This window comes from Protomyctophum bolini (assembly GCF_963924005.1).
Source record: "Protomyctophum bolini genome assembly, chromosome: 23".
Taxonomy (NCBI): Eukaryota; Metazoa; Chordata; class Actinopteri; order Myctophiformes; family Myctophidae; genus Protomyctophum; species Protomyctophum bolini.
This window is the reverse complement of record NC_137884.1, coordinates 17,322,764-17,350,263: the sequence shown is the minus strand read 5'-3', so window position 1 is coordinate 17,350,263 and position 27,500 is coordinate 17,322,764. Positions and strand designations below refer to the sequence as shown.

At 45.5% G+C, this 27,500-nt stretch overlaps 1 protein-coding gene across 6 annotated transcripts in view; it reads left to right on the top strand.

Annotated features, from left to right (window-relative positions):
• Window positions 1-27,500, top strand: part of nav3 (neuron navigator 3) — a 199,867-nt gene that overhangs the window by 93,662 nt on the left and 78,705 nt on the right. For 5 of the 6 annotated variants that reach the window (XM_080757629.1, XM_080757631.1, XM_080757628.1 and 2 more), the window contains exons 6-9: window positions 4,404-4,472; window positions 12,815-12,957; window positions 16,734-17,994; window positions 23,913-24,028. In XM_080757629.1, coding sequence (XP_080613755.1) covers window positions 4,404-4,472; window positions 12,815-12,957; window positions 16,734-17,994; window positions 23,913-24,028 — 1,589 coding nt within the window. Of the gene's footprint in view, window positions 1-23; window positions 165-4,403; window positions 4,473-12,814; window positions 12,958-16,733; window positions 17,995-23,912; window positions 24,029-27,500 lie in introns of those variants that run through there. The other variant, XM_080757632.1, reaches the window with a different exon arrangement.

The following is a 27,500-nucleotide window of genomic DNA, read 5'->3' as shown; positions in this document are numbered from 1 at the left end:
TCTCCGAGGTACATTTGAACAGAGCGCGTGGCGTGCATGTCCGTTCCGTCCGTCCCGTCCGTCCGTGTGCGTCTAGGGCAGCAGAGGTTGGACGTTGTTGGAATTTAGGAGGCCGCGGGTGGAATATGGATTAGTGCCGACATGCCGTTAAGCATCATGAACTGGTAAATGATTGGATTTGTTTGATCTGTAGAAAATTTGTTTTTTTTAAAGCTGTTTTATGTCCTGGATTGAATGTTGTTGTTAATGTGGACTACAGATTTTGTATTTTGTACTATTGCGATTTTGTTTTGTTAAACTCGACAGTGGCCATTGTACTGTACGTGATATTGGCATGTTATTTTTGTCTTGGGTATTACTTGGTCTCAATCACTGTAAAATATTGGTTGTTTGTCATTAGTTAGTCACTCCAATGGCATAGTTAACCCTACTTGAAGCATATTAATCTACCATTCTTTAGGGCAATGAAAGCCCAAACCATTCTGAAAAGATGTCGTAATGACATGCCCAAAATATAGGGCCTCCAGAGTTGCAAGTGGTTATATTAATCAACTGAATGTGTCACAAATACAGTATGCGTACAGTAACGGCATCCATAAATTAACTGATGCATACTTCATGCGTCTTCATTCGTGTATATCGGCTTTGGAAAGGCCAGGCTGGATTTATCGCCCTGGGATCAGTTAATACCTGTTGTCACCAGAGTTGTTGAGTGGTCACCATTTCGGATCTGAGAGCCATATGTTTCCGTCTGACCTCTCAGTGCTGCGACCGTTATCTGCGCCAAACTGATATCACTCACATTTACTAGGACAGCTAGTCCCATCCAATATCGCTGGCATAATATGCACCGCAGTGTCACGGACCATTAGTCTTTTTATTGCTGATGTATGTTGCATTCTATCGAGAGCGACGCACTGCATCTTGCCCTCATATGTTCTGGGCCCTTTTTTTCCTCCACATGGAAAGATCTAAAAGGTCGTGGGTTGGATAAGCACTCCAGGCTGGGACTGTATACGCTTGCCTTCATGTTTCACTACATTATATAAGGCCTTGTGGTGGAACAAAATGTGCGCCACAGAACCCCCTGTCAAGGTTTGTTCTGACAGACACGTGCTGTGGTGGAGTTTCAATATGACTGCGGCCTCCACAAACACGTTTCCTCTACCAGTAGCCTGTGTTATATCTCTGTTGCCTCTGTCGCTTTTAAGAGCATCCCTCCTCCTCCTTCCTTCCACAATTCCTTTCCTCCTTCCTCTTAGCTTCCACGAGATTGCCACCACGGACATGAAAGAAAGGTACACAAGCTTTATTTACACGGAGAGCGGCGAGCAGTTTTAGCCCAGACTGTTTTTGGCCCACGTTGGGAGAGCCACCTATATTGAGGGACAGAATGATGAGCTCCGTTAATCTTTGACTTAAACCCATCTCTGCGTGCAAAAAGCCATTTAGGCTATTTGATGTAGCGCGAAACACACTCATGGCGCTGGAAGAGTCGCCATGAAGGGTGCCGGACAGGGAGAATTAAGGGATCGACGTGGTTTCCATGCCATCATTAACTCTGTGTGTCGCGTGTCATATAGTTTTCATTCCTCCCAGCGATATGAAAGGCTCTCCGGTATGAAGGGAAATGGCCCTGAACGTGTTTTCATGGCGCTCCGCTGTCTGCGATCCCCAGCTCATTAGCATATAACATCACAGGCTCGCGCATAATGAATATCTCTCTGAGGTCAACAGTGATTTGGCTCTTCCTCGCTGTTGGTTTTTAAAGTCTCATTAGCCGCCCACGAATTGCAGCCACTGAGTCAAATTGTGAAAGTTGCGGCCGCTGACATTTTTGGAGAATTACCAATTGTCCTGAAAACGAAGAGCTTATACCAGCGAGGGTTGAGACCCAGCTCGCTTTATGATTCATCAGGTCTCTGCCGTTATCATACTGTACCATAATGCCACATGCAGCAGTTAGTAAAGATAAGGTCAAATAAAACTTGAGACATGCAAGTGAAGGTAAAAAAGTATTCTGAAAATACTGATGTAAATAAAGTCACATTTACCTTATTTACAGTACCATGCTAGGAAGACGGAAGTATGAGAGGGAAGTGAAAATGTTGAAAAGTGAAGAGTGTTATTTACAGTAGTAGTAGTAGTACTACAGGTAGATTAGTACAGTAACAGAGTGTAGACAGACAGGAAACCTAGGGCAGAGAGATGGGAGACATGATGGTTTGATTCAAACCCAAGTCACGACGGTTAGACTCTGAGCTATACCTACCAGGCTCCCCAGATGGTCGACGGGCTTCTTGAAACGCCTTCTTTGTACTTAATTAAACACTTTAAGCCCTTTTGAAAAAAGGCTAATCTCAATATAAAACAATATGGGCTCCAAGGTTGAAGTGATTAGTGTAACGCTCGTAGCTAAGTAAGTACAGTAGTAGTATTCAAACAAATACACCTGCAGAGCAGAAGTGTTAACAAGTGTTTTATGCCTTCCATGTGTTTGAAATAGGAAATGCCTAACAGCCCTGTCACTATCGGTCTCTCATCCCTGATCATGCGTCATGTGTGATCGTTTGCTCCTTATTCGTTATGCTGGCATGTTTGTGCAACAGTTAATCGAACTAATCCATTTAATATAGATTAATAGAGAAATAGTCGATAATCAATGTTTAAGTTCAGTGCAGTTTACAGCCCGGGAGTGCAGGGGTGGGTCGGCACATAATAGAAATAAGGGTTTCTTTTGTTTGGGATCTTGTTGTGGCCGATATGGCCCACCCTGAGGTAATTGGATAAAACAAGTCATGGATAATCTATCCCCTATTGTGGCATGATGAGGCCTACGGTGGATCCAGCCCTGGACCTCGCAGGCCACAGACAGCGGTCAAGATGTGTTCATCTGTGGCTGACCACTGGCCGTCAGTTAGTGTTTACAATAGAGCTTCTGTTCTTTCAACTGGTGACAAACAGTGAGGAAGAGGCACATGCCTCCTCAGAGTCCTCACAATTACCATAAACACACACACACACACACACACACACACACACACACACACACACACACACACACACACACACACACACACACACACACACACACACACACACATAAACAGCCAGCCAGGCCAGCTCATGGGTTCTTAACCCCTGATAGTTTATAGTATGTTCCAGGATGATTAAAGGCATCCATTCGTTCGTAAAACACTCTTTTGTTTTATTTTTTCTCCGTCATCGTGAGTAGCTTTACTGTTTCCTGTCGAGCATGAGTCAAGCCTTCTAGAACAGCCTCCTGACTCAGACTGTGTGCTGTGCTGTAAACCAGCCTTGCAGAACAGCCAGCGTTGGTTCTGTTCTGTCATCATGACTCAGACTGAGTGCTGTGCTGTAAACCAGAGCCATCTAATAGAAGAGTTACGATATTCTCAATGGAAGTCTATGTAGGAGATGGACTGAAGCCCCATGAAGTGAACGCAGTTTGTGTAACTCTGTCTATATCTAAGGCTGTGCTGTGAACCAGCCGTACAGAACAGCCAGTTGGTTCTGCTGTGTCCTCATGACTCAGACTGAGTGCTGTGCTGTAAACCAGCCATACAGAACAGCCAGTTGGTTCTGCTGTAAACCAGCCGTACAGAACAGCCAGTTGGTTCTGCTGTGAACCAGCCGTACAGAACAGCCCGTTGGTTCTGCTGTGTCCTCATGTCTCAGACTGAGTGTAAACCGTGAGTCTGCTCGCTAGGTATTTCCCTCTGAGCTCTCCTCGTGTTTTGCTCGGTTTTTTATTGAATCCGATTTGTGAATGATTATAGTTTTCTTCTCTTCTCATAATGTTTGCCAACAGAGAGAACTGATTTGGAGAAATCTGTGGTTTTGTTGTTGTGGAAAACTTGGGGTATTTTAACGTCAGCAGCCCTTTAATGAGTGGAAGGATGCCGTACAGTTGTCTTCAGTCACACATGTGTGGTTTTGAGAGTGTGTGTGTGTGTGTGTGTGTGTGTGTGTGTGTGTGTGTCTGTGCGTGCGTGCGTGCGTGTGTGTTTATTGGCATTAAAATGACTGTCAAACATATGTGATACGTAACCATGTGGGCTTTTCCTTAACTCACACATTTCTCTTCACCTCATCCTCCTCTCACCCCTCTCTCTCCTCTCTCTCTCTCTCTCTCTCTCTCTCTCTCTCTCTCTCTCTCTCTCTCTCTCTCTCTCTCTCTCACCCCTCTCTCTCTCTCTCTCTCTCTCTCTCTGTCTGCCTCTTCTCTGTCTCACCCCCCCAATGCCAGCACTCAGTGCTCTAATTGCATTAAGGGGTATGTGAAATGTGTCAGAGTGTGTGTGAGACAGTTTGAGTGTACCGGTAGGTAGACGTTGCTTCTCATTCCGTCTCTAACTCTCTGTCTGTCTCCGTCTCCGCAGTCTCACCGTGCGCTACGCCAGTCCTCCGGGCCACAGCGGCATAGGGACACCACAGAAGAAGAACACAAGGTAAATCTCTCTCTATATATACTGCAATAAAGCATCCGGAGCATTCCTGTGACTTGGAGAGTGTGGAAATGGACCCATAAGGGTCCATTTCTACATGTCTGTCAGTCAGTCCTAATGTCTATATATAAACTGTGATTTCCTTCACAACAGCAACAAGACTTCATTTTCACCCCATGAGCGACGCGTAGGTTTTGACAGTAGTGTCTGTGTTATTCTGTGATTTGGCAGCGAGCTCCATTATAATGTAGTGCCCCGGTTAGGTTAGGTATGCAGCGTTCTGCTGAAACTGCCACTAAAGACCCTAATAGAGCTCCACATAATAACACACTCTGTGTTGCCAAGCGTCGGCCGCAGAGCAGACCTCATCAGCTCCAAGGTGTCATGTGTGGGCCGTGAAATTGAAAACTCAGGCGCGCACGCACGCACACACAGACGGACGGACACACACACTGTACACGTACACACATATACACACATAATATGCGCTGCAGTTGCAATATGCAGTGCAGTTGTCTGACGCTAGCAGCATTTGTCTCTCCTCAGAGGTGAAGGGAACCTGCGTCTTTGCAACGCCCCCACCCCCCCTCTCCCCCACAAAGCAATGCAAGATATGCTGCAGGCACCAGAGACAAACCCAACGGGTGGCATTCGCTATCAACATCACTCACTCACTCATGCTTGCATGGTATTTCACCAAAATAGCTCTTCTTCTTATATAGAGACAGACATACAGTACACGCACGCACACGCATGCACGCACACACACACACACACACACACACATGCACAGTACACACGCCCTAATTTCGTGGGAGTGGTAGCAGTTTTAGAATTCCTGTGCTGCCGTCGGATTTGACATTTATAGAGCTCTCATTAGCGGATTGTTCTCGCCGACCCACCGTGGGAGAAGTTTGGTTGCTGTGAATAGCCACCCCCCACCCCCCCATGTATCTGCCTGAAAGCAGCACAAACTTTGGGAAGGAGGCCATGAATGCTTCTAAAATGAGAAAACAATTGATTGGCGCTGGTGTGCGGTGGAGGTGTTATTGATTGGCACGGGCGCTCAGTGGAGGTGTTTGGCATTAGCGCTGGTTTCCTTTTCTTGTGCTGCTCGCCAGTCATTCATCTGCTTCCTGCGTTAACGTTGTGTTCTTCTCTCTCTCATTACACACCATGTGTTAATGGAGTGAACAAATTGACCAAATGGACACCGTTGACTATAGTGCGGGAGGTCAGCTATCCTAAGGGGACATTGATGCCAGGGTCTAGAATCGGTGCTATCCTAAGGGGACATTGATGCCAGGGTCTAGAATCGGTGCTATCCTAAGGGGACATTGATGCCAGGGTCTAGAATCGGTGCTATCCTAAGGGGACATTGATGCCAGGGTCTAGAATCGGTGCCAGCCGTTAAGCAAAAAGCAATAAGTCCCCTTCTTAACGTCACACTGAGCTGACCCTGAGCACTTGGCCTGTGTTGGAGGCCTCTCTAATGAAATGAAGCAGGGCGTTCTAATCTGAGGGGGTTCACAGATGGATATGTGTAAAAAATACAGATCATATTCTGCCCCCTGTAAAGGACAATGCAGGATACAGTATTTGTTTTATTAGATTGTTGGCCAGGATCCCACGGTCTGAAATGATTGCTTTGTGTAAGCTGATATAAGTCACCGGGGTCGGGGAGCAGAAAGTCAGTAAATCCTTTTGGCTCTTCAGCAGGTTGTAAAGTATTTGATTTGCTGTGCGGGACAATCTTTGGGTGCGAGAATCCACGTGTTACCGCACCCCGGGGCTAATTTGTATCACCTATTTATTAATTATTAACATAATAAAATGTGGATTCAATTTATTACTTCACACAAACTTCTACTTATGATTTGATGATAAGTCCTCGATTTTATTGCTGCCTGCTTTCCTGCGTTCCTCGGCTCGGTAGGTGTGAGAGAGGACAACAGTGTTGTTTTTGCCAGCAAATTTTGATTTAGTCGTAGTCTCATCAATAGTTTTCATTTAGTTATGGTCACATTTTAGTCACCTGGAATGTTTTAGTGTTTAGTCGATTTATTTAGTCGACTAAAATGTATTTTGGCTGGCCTTGATGCCGTCGTAATGGCTGTTTTTACACTTTTTTATCACGCTTGTAGATCTGCTATTTTCAGCATGCAACCAAGTGTAAGATGACTTATACTGGATCTCTTGTCCACTAGTCCCCTTCCTAACATTGTAGTCTAATTTAAAAAAAAATACGAAATTGTCAGTATATTTAGTCTTGGTTTTATTCATCATAGCATAGTTTTCATTTTGTTTCCATTTTGTTTGTCAGTGGAAAAAGGTTGTCGACGAACATTTTTCGGCATTTGGCAGACGTGTGGAATATCTATATAATGAAATTATACGCATACACTATAGAGTGTTATGTCTACATACAAATAGACAAACACTTAACAAAAAACAGACAAACATTTGCCAAAGATAGTCAAATGTGTTGTGAGCTTGTATGTAGATTGTCAGTTTTTGCTATTGACGTACTGTGCGTGCGTGCGTGCGTGCGTGCATGCGTGCGTGCATGCGTATAGGGTCTTTGTAGTTAAGAATAAACAGCAGCTGTGTGTGTTTGTTGGCTTGTGAGCCTTCATTGGTATTCAGCCTCTCTTCAGCAGCAGGGGGCGATGTTTGACAGCTTGTGGGCCTTCTGCCAGGCCATGCAGGGCTACCTGTCCACCACCATAATGGCTTTGAGGAAGCCTGGGTAATTGGCCTGAGCGCACACACACACACATACACACACGCACACACACACACACACACACACACACACACACACACACACACACACACAACACCCTGCTGAGAAATGTGCCCGTATGACTCAGCTCAGCGCCCTCTTAGCTCACTGACTCACGACTCCCGGCCACGTACGCACGCCTCCACACGCACGTGCACACACACACACACACACACACACACACACACACACAGTCACACACGCATAGTTATGCGCTTCAGTTACCGTGGCATTTTCAGTATTTACTGTAATACGTAGACATTTTTCCCTGTTGTAGAAATAGCTAGAATAAGCACTGTGTCTAATGCACACGTACGCACAAACTCTCTCGCACACGCAGACACACACACACACACGTACACGCGCACTCGCACACGCGCACACACACGCACAGAGGTAATAATGGGCTGAGCATGTGGCAGCGCCGTCTGCTCAGAGCCATGCTCCTCTCAGCCTCATCGTCCATCCATCTTCTCTGCTTCTTCAGGACGCACAAACTGCTGGAGAACCCCCCCCCCCCCCCCACACACACACACACACACACACACACACACACACAATAACCACATGAACCCTAGCGGGGCGAACATCGGCTGAAAGCAGCCGTATACTACAAGCTCACAGCGCGTCGCATTGCGGCGTGCCGTGAACTTTGTAGATCAGCTATTTTCCACCGATGACGTACGTTCGGCGCAGAAGGGGGGATAAAAACTAAGGACAGGGTCTAGCATAGAGCCCTGGGGTAGTCCTCTACAAAGTAGACAGTGTTTAATTAGGTGGCTAAACCAACCGGTGACGGTTCAGTTTGCAGCATGCTGAACCCTGAAGTGTTTGCTGCACTTATTGTGCTGTAAGTCTCTGGAAAATCACATTGTCATCAAATGACAGTCAAAATGTGCATCATGTACTAAGTTTGTGGGTGTTTTAGTGTGAGATTTACATTGCGTCTGTATGGCTTGTTTTCCGGTGTGTTCAGTCCGTGCACAACTGCCTGCTTGTGTGTGTGTGTGCATGCGTGCGTGTGCGTTCGTGCTTGTTGTGTGTGCGCTTACAAAGTTGAAATCAAGTTGAAAGCTTTCCTCCCCAGTTGCTGACTGACAGGCTTAAAGCCCTCTTTTTCTTCATCCTCTCGCTCTCTCTCTCTCCCTCCTTCTCTCTCTCCCTCTCTCTCTCTCTCTCTCTCTCTCTCCCTCTCTCCCTCTCTCTCTCTCTCTCTCTCTCTCTCTCTCTCTCTCTCTATCTCTCTCTCTCTCTCTCTCTCTCTCTCTCTCTCTCTCTCTCTCTCCCTCTCTCTCTCTCTCTCTCTCTCTCTCTCTCTCTCTGAATTACTTGGACTGCTCCAGCGGAGGTCCATCTGTCTGAGCCCAGTTGTTGCCAACACCAACCCTGGGCTCAGGGCCCACCTTTTGGCTCTAGCTCCTCTCAGGCAGTAACTCTGCCTGATATATGCCAGTATATTCAGCAGGAATATACTGTATGAATATACTGTAACTATGAATATACTGTATGTAGGAGAACGGACGGGAACTTAGCATATTGTTTGTCGTCAGACAAAAACCTCTCATCTCCATACTTCAACCTTTTACACCCCCACCACCCCCAAGAGTGAGAGTGTCACACAAAAGGAGAGAAAATAGCCCAAACAACTTTCTATTTTCACAATTGTGATAAAATGTAGTGATAAATAGTGATAAAAATGAAATGGTTTTGGATGTACATTGTCATGTATACCTGGTTTATTTGATGGCACAGAGCCGACGATGTGGAGGCCTCCAGTGCCCCGGTATAGATCTGTTTTCTAAACAAAAGTTGTCTAGGACCCGTTTAACTTCCTAGTTTGTGTTCACTACCGGAAGTCTGGAAATGTGGCTTTTCAAAATAAGAGCTCAACTGGTAAAAATGCTGTCGTGAATTATATCATAATTTGTCAATAAATGCCAGTGTTAATATAATACTTGTTGGTTGAATATTTATAAAACTCACAGACACACTATGTTGGACTTTTCGTCATTATAGGCAAATGATATAGCAAATGTGACACGTCGTAAAGCTTGTAGATCTGCAATTCCTCTATACTTTTGTGAGAGACACTGTCATACGACAAAGTATACCATGGAATTTTAATTTAAAAAACCTTAAACCCAAAACAAGTTGAAATATTTATGGAGACACAAGGTGTCTGCTCGATAATAACATGTAACAATAGAGAGAACGGGTTGAAGATAGTCACACAGCGTTGGTTTTACGTCCACTACTGTGATGTGTAATAAGTGTGAACTGAGGTCTGTCTAGTAGCCAGAGGAGAAGTTTATCACAGCTTGGCGTGTGTGTTGCTGAAAGGAATGAAACGAAGTGGTGTGTGTAGATTGATTCTTCTAATTAACATCTTATGAACCGCGACAGCCGCCCGCGGAGTGTTTTCCGCGGAGTATACATCACTGTGTTTTATCCCCACGAGGGGCTGTCCTGATGGGGTTGAGGATTCCACCGCGATGCCCATCCCTCATCCCCGACATCTTGGCTCCAGCTGTGCCGCGATGGCGAGTGAGACATTCAGCATAGCGAATCGATTAGCTCCGTAGTATCATCAAAACAATGTCTCAAGCCAAGCGAGGCATGAGTTGTACTTACAGTATGCTGGTGGAATCACATGACCAGCCTGTGTGGATTTTGTGTGAATCTTTGCTTGTTCTATGAGATAATGATTTGAGGAAGAAAATGTATCTAATCAACGGGATTTTACTTTATTTATTTATTTGACAGGGACAACGCTCATTAATCAACATGTCAGTTTTCACATCAATGTAAATGGGCCAGAGTTAGCCAAAGCTAAATTTCATCTGTAGTCCCTGGGCAGGCTCTTAAAAAGTAAATGATAAAAGAGTGTAGGGCGCCTGCACACAACACCATGTGTTGATGCCATGTGTGCATAATGTGCAGGCACCCAACACCACGTCCATACAAAAACACAGTACAATACAGATAAAAGAAGGACAAAGTGTAGGGCGCCTGCACACAACACCATGCGTTGATGCCATGTGTGCATAATGTGCAGGCACCCAACACCACGTCCATACAAAAACACAGTACAATACAGATAAAAGAAGGACAAAGTGTGGGGCGCCTGCACACATATGTGCAGGCACCCAACACCATGACCATACACAATACAATACAATACAGATCAACATGGTACAGGGGACAGAACAACTGCAAAGTGAAATGAGAAATGACATCGAATACTAATTAGTGCTGATAGTTACTCATGATTACAGATTTGAATTGTTTTTTGCCACCTTTTCAGGTTGAATTTGAAGGTCAGATAGTTGGAAGTCTCTCTTACTTCTGTGGGGAGACTGTTCCAGTGATGGGAGGCTCTAACAGAGAAGACTGTTTTACCAAACACACTACGTCTGATTGGCACTTCACAGTCCCTTCTGGTAGTTGCCCTTGTTGCTCTGTCACCAGTCACCACTGTCCCTTCGATCTATGAACTGGTTCAGTGGTGGAGGTGCAAGTCCATTTAACATCTTAAAAATTAGATAAGCATCTGCAAAGTGTTTGAAGCTGTTAAAATTAAATAGGTTGTACTTTTGAACTATGTGGCAATGGTGGTAACGGATGGGCTTTTGGTCAAGTGTTTTTAATGTCTGTTTGTACAGTGATTCTATGGGTTTTAAAGTTGTCTGGTTTGTCTGTGACCAGGTTGTGAAACAGTACATTATGTGTGAAATTGAAGTTTAGCTGCATCGGTTGTTAGATATGGTCTTATGTGTCTGAAATTAGATAAATTGGACTATTGGATAAACTGGACTTAAGTTCCAATGTGTAGATATTGGCCAGCATGCGACATCAGTCATCTATGACGTGTCTATGAGGTATCAATCGAATTCCATTATATAATTAAAAAATTATATACTGTATACTGTATATATTAAAAACATAAAGTGTATGGAGTTACCTCTCTGGCCTACTGGCAGTGTGCACAATAAATCTGGCACTGATGAAAAGTGACGAAAAAAGTATGACTATAGTATGACCCAAAAAAAAGTAATGTACATTTTGGAAAGTTTGCCTGTTTGCTAATCATTTTGGAGGATAAGACTAATTGATCTAGAGAGTTTTCAAAAATATATATATAAATATTTATCCAAACTTTAAACTTGACAACATTGTCAAGTTTTTCCTGCCCGTCGGGGGAATCGAACCGCCAACCTTTCGGCAACAAGGGCGCCCCTCTAACCACCACTGCCCAAATCGCATTGGTGTGGTTGACCTTAAACCGGTTTTGTCCCAAGGAGTTCCAACCGGTGTGGTCTGGGCTTTAGAGAGGTATTAGACTTATGGGGCCACCCCTTATCCCTAAACCTATTTAATTTTGCCTTTTTTTTTTTTACAATTTCTTTTAAAGGTTTTTCAAAATGGTAAAAAATGTCAAATACGTTTAGGGGTAAGGGGTGGCACAATATATAGCCCATGGTCTTAAGAATTACAATTTAGGCATTTAGCAGATGCTCTTAATCCAGAGTGATTTACATTATACTATACTATACTATACTATACTATACTATACTATACTATACTATACTATACTATACATACAGTATATACTATAAAGTGCTATGACTACATAAAATGCATTTCTAGTGCTGTACAGTACGTAACATGTCTGTATAAAAGGCCATGATGGAGTCTGAAAAGAACTCTGCTACACCAGCAAGATGTCGTCTTGGTGGAATACAAGCGTAGGAAGGGGCAGGCCTATACGTTCCAAGGCCACTAACCAAACAGTGGCTTCCTGAAGCACTGATGGCGATCAGGGGGGGGGGGGGGTGCTGACGGGCCTAATCCCACTGTTTAGAGCAGACTGTCTGCATGTGACACGGGACTGTTTAGAGCAGACTGTCTGCATGTGACACGGGACTGAGTGACCCAGCCTTGCTGCTGCTGTCTGTGGCGCGGTGGAGTGAAACTGTGCGAGCCAGGCTAATATAATGACAGCATGCTCTAACTGCGTTCTAATGGGATAATGCTGTTAGCGTTCCCCTGAGGACCAGACTGGCCCCCAGCTGGAACACGGGAAGTAAACACATCCACCATCTGAGGGTCTGTGTGAGAGAGAGAGAGAGAGAGAGAGAGAGACGTGCTCACAATCAGAGAAGAGTTTATGTGAGAAGTGAGCATGTGATGTGAGTGAGTGCATGAGCGGAAGAGAGAATGTGTGAAAGACGTGAAAACAGGCCTGTGTGTGTGTGTGTACGCGTGTGCGCATGCGCGTGTGTCCTTGGTGTCCTTTGTTACGGTGTGAAAGAACCACACTTCTACTACTACATCTCTCTCTCTCTCTCTCTCTCTCTCTCTCTCTCTCTCTCTCTCTCACACACACACACATATCCAGCCATTTCTTTCCATTCCACCGATAAAGGCATTATTGACAGCTCCTCACTCTGCACTCTCTCTCTCTCTCCCTTATTGCAGCATCACTGGTCTCCTCTTATCCACATATCACTCACAGGTGTATACGTAACGTCTCTGTCTCCCTCTTCTCTGTCCCCAACAGATTACCGGGACCCTCGAGGGTCCCCGCTGCGGGCAGCGGGGCCTCCAAGAGTCCGGGATCCTCCAACCTCAACCGGCGCAGCCAGAGCTTCAATAGCATAGACAAGAGCAAGCCTCTGCAGTATGCCAGCGGCAACGACAGAGGTAAGGCTGTCCATTAGGTCGAGTCACGCCGTGAGAGGGAGTGGCCGTTATACTGTATTGTTACCGTAGCAGTGTGGCTGTGTTTGGGTCGTATAGGCACAATTAAGGCCTCTGTGAGAGTGACGGAGGTGATGATGTTGAGTGGAAATGTGGCGCTGTGGAAATGCATCATAGGCATTTTGTTTCTGCTCTTTGTGTTCTGTCGTCATTAATGAATGCAGACAATTATAGTAAATTCTGTATTAGTGTTCAATAGTGTGATTATTATAAACGGTGGATTATAAAAATATTTGGAACGGCAATTCTTTCCTTGAAAAACTCATTCATCCAGGTGAAAGGCACAACCCTTTGATTGTGATTGACATTGACCAGAGATATTCTGTAACCAAATCAAATGCTCTTGGGTGATCTTGTGAGAATTTGTGAGAATGAACATGTCTGATGTATTCTCCCGTCTATCCACTTGGTGGCGCCACTTAACCAGAGAGGTGAGCTGACACATGGGGGTAGAACTCCAGCACAAAATTACCCTTGTCTAATGTTAACCATTTTGCTGAATCATCCACAGTTATATTATTCCTATTAAGAGGCTTATAATGGATGCCATTATTCCAGCTGTAGCAGCATGTTTGCACAGCTTGGCAAGTAGCCTACCGTTGAAGAGCACAGAGTGAAGAGGCTGAAAGGTCAAATCAAGAAATCTGTCTCTAAAACCATTTCACCAATTTCATACATGACTATATATATATCTATACATGGAACAGGCAGTACATGACTATATATATATCTATACATGACTATAAGCTCATGAAACATCAATAAGTAAGACCATGCTATATGACAAACAAGTGCATCCTGGTTAGTCAGTTTGAATGTGTTTTCTGATCATTACTAAATACGGCCTTAAGACAAACATTGGTTCCAGTGTGAGAAGATACCGGATCATCGATGCAGGGAAAGGAAACTAAATGTTTTAGTTAGTATAAAGATCATCTGCCGTACGTGCGTGCGTGCGTGGCAGAGGGTCGGTCCACCAGGAGAAGTGACATTTATTTTCACGCCTGAAGTAAAGCTGGAGACTGTTGCTATGGCAACGACAAGTCACTATGTGACCATGGGCGATGGCTAGAGGGACACGCCTTATCTCTGAAGACGGGGTTAATTTACTGGACTCACGCTTGCATGCACACAGACACACACACACACACACACACACACACACACAAAGACATGCGAGTCTGCGCACCCACACACGCACACGTGTGCGCGCAAACCACACACAGACATACTCAATCTCGCAAGCTCATAATCTCATTCATTGCCATTCATAATCTTATCAGAAGTATTAGCCGCCAAGGCACACAGCCCAAGGAATGCAAATGAGTCATGTCATTTCTTTTGCGCGTAATTAGCCGATTCTACGGCGAGGGCCAAACCTCTGTCAGCGTTGCCTTTAAGAGCTGAATGCCAGTGGAAAGCCAGTGGAAAGCCCATTCATGCCGTATAAAACGAGGCCCACAGACGTAGAAAGAGATGTGTGCCTGTCTTTGCATATGTCGTGTCCAACGTGTCGCTTTTGACCGCCTCTCTCATGCATGTACACACACACATTCACTCCTGATCACCAGCTTCAGCCAATTTGGCTACTTGTCAACCAGTGCCTGACTGCCTATGCCCAATAATGAAGATCTGCTCTTTTCACCACACGACGACACCATTGTACCTAAAATTAAACAAATCATGCTCAAAGCAGTAAAGGCCCTCTGGATCGGGAGTTGAACCCGCGGCACACTGCCAGACTGGATTACCAGCCAAGGTGCCTGGACCTCTGAGCCACGGCCCAGGATAGACCACTGAGCCACGGCCCAGGATGGACCACTGAGCCACGGCCCAGGATGGACCGCTGTGTGTGTGTGTGTGTGTGTGTGTGTGTGTGTCACTGTGTGTGTGTGTGTGTGTGTGAGAGAGAGAAGAGTGAGCGAGGAAGGATTGATGATGGTCATCAGGGACATGAAAAGTGAGGGCAGGAAGAAGGTCAACGCTCAGTAACTGACGACGCCACATTTATCTCACCCAAATGATTGTGTGTGTGTGTGTGTGTGTGTGTGTGTGTGTGTGTGTGTGTGTGTGTGTGTGTGTGTGTGTGTGTGTGTGTGTGTGTGGAGATGTCACCCAGCTCTAATCCCAAACATGCACTCCTGCAGCGGTGCATCTGTAGCTACCTTCATGTTGAACGAGGACATAAAGTAAACAAACTACCGTACTATTTTATTGTTGAGGCAAAGCTACGGAAAAAAGCATTATTGTCAGCATCTTCCATACAGTATTATGGCCAACAACACTCAAACAACTACACTTCCCAGAGTGCAGCAGCGAGATGGCTGCTCGACGTTTACCCCATAGTAGAAACACCTGAAGAGGTTTGGAGGAGCATTCAGTGAACAAACACCAGATACAAGAAGAGAAGCTCCAAGATCTACTTGCAAGGTTCAATCCAAAGACACCAATTACATTTAGACTGAGCTGTGAAATCATGTGTCAACCGGTTGAGATGTGTCAACCGGTTAATGTCAACTACATGAACACGATATCCCGCAGAATGTTGTTTTTCTGTGTGTGTTATGTGCTTTATGAGATATTCTGTAAATATGGACTACACCTACCTCTACCATGTCAAGCTGTCTTATATTTTAAATGAGAAACACAATGGGCGTTTGTTCCTGAACTGATTGTGTTATCATCCTCAATTATTTTGAATTTACGCATGATTGATTAATTATATATATATATATATATTACAGGTACAAATCAACTCACCCAGGGGCATAATACAGTATCTGCCCTTGCATCAAAAACAAACACAATCTGTTTAAATCCAGTCAGACAAAAGCCAGCAATTAGATAAAAGTCTTGCCACAGGCGACGCCATGCTGCAGCTCTAGATTAGCCGGTAAGGCGTTAGCATTTCCACAAAGGAGATGATTTGTTGTTTATAGCTGCTGCTGGCCTGCTATTATCAGAGGAGAACTTAACAGTTGGGGAAATCTATCGGCGAGGCAATTTTCTGCCTGAGTGCACTGCAGTCTGCAGTCTGCAGTCTGCAGTGCCATCTCACCTCAGCTGAGTTGTCACCAACTGTAAGCTATACTGTCCTGTCTCCAGGATCAGGAGAGAGGTGGGGTGGGTAACTAAGGATGCTAGGAGAATAAAATTAATAACTGAACTGGAAATCAGGAATTAATAGGCATGAGCATATACTGTAACTGAATAAATCAGAGAGAAAGTGTGTGGATGTGCTTGCGCGCGTGCGCACACGTGTCGGTTTGTGCGTGCGCGTGACCAGAGATCCTAGACTGTCCCCATTTCAAGACCGATAACTGTAAAACACCACACTTGTCCCACAATATTACATTATACAACGTGTACAGTGAATCTATTAATTCTTCTCCTGCGTGTTACTTTTCATCATTGCCCCTGTAATTGTAATTGGCACCTGCCAGTTTGTGTGTAGTATACCGTAGTGTAGTATAGTCTGTGAAGTAGAGAGGATTAGTGGTGATGCCTGATCCTCTCTCCGATGTACCGTACAGTACAATGTATGTAGTTACTGAAAATATCACTAAAGTATTTTGGACTCTTTGCTGTCAGTGTTCCGTCAGTGGGGAATACAGGCGGTCAGTTATTATTATTACTTGTACAGTAAATGCGCTCTTGACTGATCCAGTGGACTGGAACCCTTTCATGACCGTCCGTTCTCTCTCTCTCTTTCATTGCAGAATCCGTGAGGGGCATCCCCATGCCTTCTGGCATGAACGGTAGCAATGGCGGCGGCGCCACCGTGCCCACCAGCCTCAGCGGGCAGCAGCTGGCCTCTGCCATCCCCTCGCCCACGGCCGGCAAGTCCTGGCGCAGCAAGTCCATGAACCTCAAGCACAGCGCCACCTCGTCGATGCTGGCCAGCCCCACGCACTCCCCGTCGCCCACGCCTCCTCCCACGCAGGCCTCCTCCGACCGCCTCCGGCCGCCCATGACGGAGGGGCCCATGAAGGCGGGTTCGGGCCTCGCTGCAGGAGGAGGAGGCCCTCCTCCCCAGAGGTCCATGCTGGAGAAGTTTCGCCTCATCAACCCGCGCTCGGCGTCGCGCACGTCGCCCTCCATGGCAGAGATGGCGCTGGAGGAGGAGGACGACCTGTCAGAGTACGGCGAGGAGGGGGGCGTGACCCCCACGGGGTCGCTGTGCAGCAGCAGCAGTAGCAGTGCCGCCACGGCCAAACAACAACAACAACACGCGGCGGCCAACAAAACGGCCACGGCCTCGCTCGGCGCGCCGGGCAACAAGACCTCCTCCTCTTCCTCCAAGGCTAACGGAAAGTCCCTCACCCCGCCCAAAGACAAGGACGACAACAAGCAGAGGTCTGGCAAAGCCTCCAAGGCCGGCTCGCCGCCCAAGGAGGAGCGAGAGCCCCTCGTGGCGGAAACGGGAAAGAAGACGACGTCCAAGATCGCCAGTCTCATCCCCAAGGGTGGGAACAACAACAACAAGGCCTCCTCCGCCGCCGGGAAGAAAGAGAGCGCCGTCCCACCGACGGCGTCCAGCGGCATTCCCAAGCCGGGACTCAAAACTCCCTCCTCCGCCTCGGCCAGCAGCAGCAGCAGCGCGGCCACCAAGCAGCCCCAGGCTCAGCCTCATCAGGGCTCGGCCCAAACGCAGAGCCAGACCGCCCTGAACAACAGCGGCAACATGCGGTCGTGCGGCGGAGGGGAGGGCGGCGGGGACAACAACAACAAGGCCAAGGTGGCTAAAGGGGGACAGGGAGGAGGAGGGGGCTTCTACACGCAGCGCTCCCTGGGGGGTCTGGGGGACGGCGGCCGGCGGACCAGCATGACGTCGTCCACCAGCACCTCAGCCCTGTCCGGCTCCGGCGGCGGGGGGGGAGGAGGGGGAGTGGTGCTGGCGGGCAACGGAGTGGTGCAGCTCCCCCAGCAGCAGCAACACAACCACCCCAACACGGCCACCGTCGCTCCATTCATGTACAGGTGAGACTGGCGGCTACACACGATTGGCTGATTGAAGTATTTATTAACCCATTTTGACCTGGGAACGATTCTGCAAAATGTCTTCTAAATCCTGAATGTTTTCTTGAAAAAGCTATGTCAGTCAATTTACAATTTAGGCATTTAGCAGACGCCTAAATTGTAAATTGTAAATTGACTGACATAGCTTTTTCAAGAAAACAGTGAGGATTTAGTCGTTCTCAAACACTTTCATGTCACTTTTCACGATTCTTCAAAAAGCTCGTAGTGCGCCACTCGGTGGCGCGCTATGAGCTTGTAGATCTGCTATTTTCAATAGCTAAAGCATAGCATAATGCACCAAAAGGGGTTCCCGCCCAAAATTTCAAGCACAACTCAATACAAAGCTGTTGTAGTGGACGACGCCATAAAGCATTACACTTGTTTACAATAGGGTCCACCATGTTCAATTAGCCCTCCCCAGCCCAACCCATCCTTGTCCAATAGGCATGTTAGCAGCGAAGAAAGCTTGACCTGCATAGCAACCGTTGCTGAACTATTTGGATTGGCATTGCATTGGACAATCGCTTTTTGGGGTGGGATTTAGTGAAGGGCTAATAATTCATCATAACATTTAGAGACTTACAAATATACACTTCTATATAGCCAAAAACGGGAAATCATCATAGAGGAGGTACTGTAAAATGGGGGGAAAAACATATACAGTGAGGGGAAAAAGGGTGGGTGGGGGATTCAGATTTTACGGGGGCCAGTTTAGAATTGCAGCCTTTGAGAGCGGTTTTGAAGGAGTCAAGGGATTTGCATGTCTTAATGACCGTTTGTAGGGCGTTCCACATTTTTGCGGCATAGGAGCGAAATTAATTTAGTCCCTTGTTTGTGCCGATTCTGGGTACACTACAGTATGTACTTTGTGTGCGTGTTTGTGTGTTGACCTATAAGTAAAGTTTCAGAAGTTTCAGTTTGCCAAGGAAATAAAAAAGCCGATAGACATTTTCCAGTAACAACTGAATGTCTAGTTGTTCATTGTGCGTTCTACATCGTTTTCTAGATTGATTCTAAAACACGGGTATTCAGGACACCCTACTCGAGGAGGCCTTTTTCTTAGTATCCAAACTCTAAGTAAATACTTCAGAGGTTTTCTGCCGTAGTTTCATTTAGACTTTTTGGATGATTGTCTGTTTCATGTAGAGCGAGAGAGGAGAATGTGTTTTTTATTTCACTCTGTTCTTTAACCTCCCACATCCAACACATTGATGATGACTATTCATGAGCGTCATCAAGAACACATTCAGAACTTAAAGGGAAGAAAACATCACATCTGCACATTAATTGTGGTGCACTAGCTAATGAGTTTATCTTCGGATCTCTTAAACACGCATTCCTCTATTCGGCAGGGAAATTTTTCCCCGGTCAATCATTATTCCACCAGCCCTTCCTCTGCCATTTTGTTGAGAAGAAGAGGTGAAAGAAAATCTCGGGGTATACTGTAGGCCTACTGTACTGTACGCCAATGTATACTGTACTGTACTGTACGCCAACGGTGAAACTGTGAGACAATGTGCGAGTGTTTGAGAGACAGCAGGGTCACACTATAGATTCAGCTTCTCATTACACCAGCTACAGTACAATTGAAGACACACACACACACACACAGACACACACACACACACACACAGACACGCGTGCACAACGGCTTGTTCAATGACACGTACATACTTTATAGACGTAAACATTAACAATGTTGCGTGCGCCGCGAGCGGAGCGCCCACACACAACTACTACTCCTATTGATAAACTGTGCCGCCCACCACCTCCATAATATTCACACACACACAGCGACTCAGTGAGTCACTGCTGCACACCGCTTGAAAAGAGTTGTCCTATTGAATTCTCTGTGTGGTGGCAATCTTTCATGTCCGGATGCCACAGCTATGCTACGTGAAGTTTTCTTTCTAAAGAAGTAAGAACTAGTGCCAAAGTCTGTCTATTACATGGGGTCATTCAGAAAGGGTTAGAAAGGGTCAGAAAGGAGATCAAATGATGGGGTGTGAATTGAACCTTTGGGTTCAATGTTGCCCGTGCAGGTCTTCTCATCTCACACAAGCAGAGGTGCAGATTTTGGGTGGAGGGTGTGCCCAGAGGATCTTTTGGGTGGAGGGTGTGCCCAGAGGATCTTTTGGGTGGAGGGTGTGCCCAGAGGATCTTTTGGGTGGAGGGTGTGCCCAGAGGATCTTTTGGGTGGAGGGTGTGCCCAGAGCATCTCGCTGTCAGGGCCAATCTTCCCCTCTGTCAGCAGAGGTAGGAGCGCAGAGAGAGCGAAGCCGTAGAGATAGCCGAGATGACTTTGTCCTTTGAGGGGCAGAGAGCTAAGAATCCCATTAACGAGGCCTAATCCTCACCGGTGTATCTCTCTCTCTCTCTCTCTCTCTCTCTCTCTCTCTCTCTCTCTCTCTCTCTCTCTCTCTCTCTCTCTCTCGCCAATTCTGTCTAACATTCTCTGTCTCTCTGTCTTTCCGTCCGTCTGTCTGTCTATCTCCTCTCTCAAGCTCACATTTCAAAGCTTTATTGAGATGACAGATGAGTAGTAAATAATTAGCAATACAAATGCAATAGTGTGCAAGAAATCAGGATAGACACTATTTGTTTTTTCAGAGAAAGTCTCTCAAATTCTTATATTTCTCACAGTACAGTAAGAAGTGAGATTCCATGATGACAAGGTGAACAGTAACACAGCCTGGGGTAGCTTATAGCTCTGGTCCATAGCCCTAATGCCCTTTGCTGCCGTTGCATTAAGGCATTAGAGCTATGGACCAGAGCCAGGGGTATAGCTGCATGTGCTCTGATGGACTGTCAATGGACTGTCAAGTTAACCCAGTCTGGACAGCAGTGTTTAGACATGCCACCGTGAATGTGGGCTGAATTAGAATAGCGTAATTGTCTAGAATAGTGGTTTCATTCCAGTATTTGATATAATTTTCTTTTTGTTTTGAGATAATTTGGTTTGAAGCGCTTGTGTGTGTGTTTGTGCGTGTGCGCATGTGCGTGTGTGTGTGGGCAGAGCTTCAGAAGCAGCTGGCAGAGTGGACTCTTATCTCTGTTCAACTCTTGGCACTGCATCCCCCCCCACACCTCTCTGTGACACACACACACACACCCACACACACACACACACACACACACACACACACACACACACACCTCTCTCTCTCTCCGCCTCTCTCACTCTCTCCCCCTCCATTGTTGCAGTGCCATTGGGCAGGTATTAGCATTACGTTAATCCCACCGACTGTTTAAAAGCTATACCTTTACTTAGCATTCACAGCCTCATGCAGGCAGGTGACTGTGTGTCAGTGTGTGATGAGTATGAATTTACAGTATATAATAGGCAGAACTATAGTGCCATTCTCATACACGCATACACACACACACACACACACACACACACACACGCACGCACACACACACGCGCACAGCAGATTTACAACTGCACAACGTGTCCCAAAGCGACATGTTGAGGCTTATTAATCCCAAGCGACCCGCACCTGTCCCACTCATGCATGTCGGGGCGCTTCGAGCCTCCTCCACCCTCCTGTCCTTCATTGGAGGATGATGACTCTGCTCGTTATGCGTGCCACCAATCAGCTCTGCAGTCTCTGCACTTAGCCGCGCGGCTTCCTGCTGTGCAGCAATTTACCATCATTTCAGGCCCAATTAAGCATCCTTGTGGTTCCTCTCTCTCTCTCTCTCTCTCTCTCTCTCTCTTCCCCTTCTCTTCCGTCTCTTTCCACCTCCATTTTCTTCTCTTTCCCCTTTCCCCCTCTTTCTCTCTCCCTACCCCCTCACCTCTCGTCGACAAATAAAAACTATACTAAAATGTTAGGAAGGGACTATAGTGGACAAGAGATCCAGTATAAGTCATTTTACACTTGGTTGCATGTTGAAAATAGCCAGTCGACTTATATATTCAGACTAACACTAAAACATTCCATGGGTGACTAAAATGTGACAAAAACTAAATGAAAACTATTCAAGAGACTATATACGACTAAAACTAAAATGGAAATGTGCTGCCAACAACAACACTGGTTGCAGTGAGCGTGCAGCATTGATTTCACCTCCTCCTCCACAGAGTGGAGAAGGTGTTGCAGGATGGGCTGCAGTCTGCTGCGTCAGTGAGCAGCTGCTCTGCTTCCTCGTTTGCTCTCCATGCCCTCGACTTAACCTTTTTTTCTGCCTCTGTAACAGCGTTACAATTGATGATAAGACCAGCGCTGTGTCCATTTAAATACAAGCACACACACGCTCGCTCGCACTCAAACACACACACACACACACACACACACACACACACACACACACACACACACACACTAGCATGATAGACAGTTGTTCTCCTCTCATACATGAGATGATATGATTACTCACCTTTACAGAATGACGCTTTAAGCCAAATCATCAAGCTTGTATTGGTTTGGTGTGGCCCCTTCCCCTTGAACACTAAACACATTGTGTACTGTACATTGGCATGATAATTCATCTGCAATAATCTGACTTCACTAGTTGTGTTGTTGGTGCATTTAGCCTACTAGTACACAGCATGAATGAAATGCTAATTGCCTCCAGTAAATGAACCTGTCTAGCCGCCCTCCTGTCACAACGCTGCCTCTGCCAGCATGCGTGTCAGCCAGTCAGTCTCTTTGCCTTTCCACCGTGTTTAACCCATTTTGACCTGATTCTACAAATGTCTTCTAAATCATGGCGGTTTTCTGAAATACCTCATCTTTCTGTATCAGTGGTGCTCAAATATTTCATGTCCAACGACCCCAAAAATTATATGTAATTGGCCATGGACCCCCCCATCTGAAAATATGTTGTTCCAGGAACACCCCCCCCTCCCCAGAAGCACAGATTTGAGTTAAAAACGTTAACGTGAAAATAGCAGACCTACAGTACAAGCTCGTAGATCTGCTATTTTTCAACAGCTAAATTATAACATAATGCTTAAAACACCAAAAGGGGTTCCCGCCCAGAATGTGTTTAAAGTAAGATCGCTAGGGGAAAACAGACTTTCACAGTATAGCTGAAGTCATTGCCTGAGGTTGCGCCTGGGTTTGGAAGCCAATTTTTTATCTGCAGCAGTGCAGGTGACTGGGGAAAGGCTTTCTTGTGGTGAGAGGGAGGGGAGGGGAGGGGAGGGGAGGGGAGGGGTGGGGTGTGTGTGTGTGTGTGTGTGTGTGTGTGTGTGTGTGCGTGTGCGTGTGCGTGTGTGTGTGTGTGTGTGTGTGTGTGTGTGTGTGTGTGTGTGTGTGTGCGTGTGCGTGTGTTGTGCCCACTACCCAGGTCTGTGTCTCTAACCTTGTTGTGGGCCAGTCAACAAACACTGTTGCGGTTTAAGATTTATCTGGTGCGGTTGGGCGAGAGAGAGGGAGGGAGGGATGGAGAGAGAGGGGGGCGGGGGGGAGTCAGTGGTGAGGCAGGGAGAGAGCGATGCAAGAACTGGGCCCATGCGGATTCTGCACAGACATTTATATTTAAATACATACATTTCATACACAGATATTCCTTTGCACGCTCACTCATACACATGCCCTCACCATGACAAAGAGACCCTTAGGTGTCCATTTAAGAGGTCCATTTGGTGTCCTTAACCCATCTGTATTTGGCCGCCGACCCCCATCTGAAAATATGTTGTTCCATGGGACCCCCCAGACGCAAAGATTTGAGTTAAAATCGTTTGCTCAGAAAATAATATACCGGTATATTCAAAGATTATGCGCACAGTACTGTATAATGTTTGTGGGCCTTCATGCTCTATAACATTAAAGTTTATATACATAATGATATGCAGGCTAATATAATAATACAGTAGTATGTAGTATGTCTGAATAATGTTTGTGTTTACTCTGCTCGCTTCGCCTCAGGACCTTCTCGGAGAATGACTGCACTATGGTGGCCCCAGCAGATCCCTGTCTCAGCCCCACTAAAGGAGAACTGGTGTACAGCAAGACAGCCAAACAGTGCCTGGAGGAGATATCAGGTAGGTCATACTTTGTTTTATATATAGAGAGAGGGTATATGCGCAAGCATCAAGTGAGTGGCAAAACATCGAGTGGCAAAGTGAGTTTAACGTTGTTTAATGCAATCAGATATGGATTTATTTATTTTTTGGATGTATGGGCTGTCAAGGCTAGAAAGCAGTGATGTAAATAGGTTTTCAATGTAATGAGTCCCAGGATGCAGGGAAGGTCTTTTAGATGAGTCCCAGGGACATTTTATGAGTCCCACTTCAACAACGTTAGGAGTCATATTTAGCCATTTTTACAAATTGCAGCATTTAACTCCCATTTCATTTTATATGGTTATAATGTGGTCATGTCAATTATTATTATTATATAATATATTACATTATTATAACTAAAGCTAGCAAAATAAACTAGAATGAAAAACAGTAGTACACAGTGGTGCATCCCGTAGATGCAGAGGTCATTGTTTTATTGCGTCCCTTAACTATAAACTGCGTTTTGGAATGCAAAATGCACCCTATTTTAATCTCTGAGAAAGTGTAGTTTTTTTCACGCATAACGTCCAGGTATGATGATGATGTCATGCACATAGCTTCTATAGTCACTGTCGAGCGGAAACCGTGTATGTTCTAAACCATAACTTTGTGAGGAAATAGAAAACATTATCATTATAAAAGCTAAATTATCAGATGTACACGCTGCTTTCACAGTAGATCACCTATTTTTGTCTGTCATAGTACTGTATACAGATACAAAGTTTCTGCCCGACCATTGGCAGCAACTAGTGGACGTTTGCGTGCTTTGTTCGACTGACTATGTGTTGTTGAAATTGTATGTTGGTTGGTTTCGTGCGTGCATGTGTGCATGGGTGTGTGTGTGTGTGTGTGTGTGTGTGTGTGTGTGTGTGTGTGTGTGTGTGTGTGTGTGTGCCTCGCGTGCGTGCGTGTGAGGTTGCAGACTATGAGTAACCACTGCTTCACACACTGAATGGAAAAGGTCAGGATTGACAGGTGAAGGGTGGGAGGGTCCGTTGGCCTTACAGACCAATCACAGGTGAACGGTGGGAGGGTCCGTGGGCCTTACAGACCAATCACAGGGAGGGTCCGTGGCCTTAAAGACCAATCACACCACCAACCGCGCCTCGTGACGGCCACGTCTTGTGACACATTACCAGATACGGTCTATGTGCTGACCTCATCACATTTGTGATGACGGCTATGGCCATTTTTAGCCCAAGGAGTGTTTTTTTGTGCAAAACGAATGCTTGGAATGGATTCAGCATCATGAAAACACCCTGGTTTGACATGTCACATGCTACTGAAAGCATAATGAAATTTAGACAATATTGCCTTATAATATGGGAGTATTGGGAGAGGAAAATAAATCTATTATTTTATTTCATTCATTTTAATTCAAATTCAGTTCATAAGATTATTGTGCCAGTTCAAACTCTCAACCTGGCACCCCTATTTTGAGCATGTAATTAGGCTATTTGGGGGGGTCCTTGTCACAGAAGAGTTTGGGACCCCTTAGACTGGACTGGCACTCACATTTACATTTACAGTACAGTACAGTACAGTACAGTACAGTACAGTACAGTACAGTACAGTACAGTACAGTACAGTACAGTACAGTACAGCGTATTCAAAAGGATTCCATAAACAGTTTGTTTGACGATCTATTCATAGTACATTGTTGTTGTTTTTGTGTTTTGTTTGTTGTTTTTTTCCCATGATTTTGTAACCAATTGTTTCATCCGGTGCCAACCGGCATAATCCTGGGCGCTACTCTCACTGTGTCATCATAGTACATTGTTGTATGGGGAAATTAATACATTATTTTGTTAAAGTGAGGAATTAAATAACCGACCCATTTGCTATATTTGTGGTGTACTTTATATGCACTTGAATTATATATTGAAATTTAATTTAATTTAGAGGATAGCAGCTGAGATGCCTCATCTCGTTTTAGAGGGGGTCCTTAGAGGGGGTCCTCGGGCACAACACAATGAATACAGTAGGCTACATAGACAACACAATGAATACAGTACATAGACAAAACAACTCTCCAAGGCTCTCCAAACCACTCAAACACTACATCAAGACCATGAAGCAACTGCACTGAAAACACCTTACAAAATACTGACTGAATACTGAATACTGAATTTCTGACTGCGAGAGCCATTTCTGCTCAACTGCTGCACCATGCAGTCTGAAAAGGAAGCATGGAAAAGCAACCATATAAGCTTGTCTGACTACAAGAAGTGAGTGTTTGAAATGATCGACTATCAAAGAGAGTGGTCACTGCACTCAGTCTTATTTTACACATCCAATGATGGCCTTTGTAAAAGCACAACAGGACAAAATGTCTGGAATGTCATTGTTTTGACGTGCGCAAATCTGTAATCAGCCACTCTGGGTTTTTTTTTTTTGTGCACAATGTCCTTTGTGGTCACTCGGCGTCCGTTGAATTTCAGACTTCACTTTGATTGATATCTTACTCTTATTCTTCCGTTTAGTTTAGTTTATATCCCGTCATATGGTCGTGTTGGTCATCAGCTATACGCTCTGCACCGTGGCTTTCTCTGTAACTGTGGTCTGGGTCAAGTTGTGGGTTTGACCCTTCTGTCCGTTCCTTGTCTGGAATGGAGGCTTGTGGCTTACGTCAGTGGTCAGGAAGCTCCTTCAAAAGGATGCTTATGGTCCACACGGTCTGGAGAAGGTTCTTGTTAAACTTCAGGGTTCTGCGTTCAGTCTATTCACCAGTGTAATGTATACACAAATAACGCATTAATTCCCATTCAGAGATGCTATTCAGGATTTTACATAATACAGCCAGGTATCCATTTATAAAAAAGGCTCACAAATCCTACAAGTCATCTTATCTTCATGATTAATGTGGATTTAATAGATTCACTCATTACGAGGTCAATCGGGTTGTACTGCCCGGAGTGCCCGCATTCCGAGAGGGATTTTTTTTCCTCCCCACCGAAAATTTGATTCTTGTTACACTGCCATGTTGTCAGTTTAATATAAAGAGCAAGTGCTGTGCTGCTGTTGTGCACTGACTGCGTAGCACGGAGAAACACTGTTACTCTGACCAGAAGCATTAATAACAGATTGTGCATGTCACAGATAGTGGAAGATGTCAGTGTTAGTATATATGGCACAATCTGTTGCATCTCATCTTTAGCCCATATAGACCTGTTATCAATGCAACATGATGATACTCTGTTCTTCTGTTAGCATGAGATGGAAGAACCTGATAAGACATGCCAGCCCCCTCAGCCAATGACCGTTAGAATCACCGTTGTTATGGTTGCTGGGGCAACTGCTGCTGTTGACTCGCACTACCAGTGAATGGGAGTACGGTCTGAGTGGTTGACAGCTGTGGGTAATAGTTGTGCGGCTTAAAGCTATATGTTTTTGTTGGTATCGTCTTGCTGATGCCATGGTCTTTGCTAATTGAAGGTATAGGCTTTGTTGC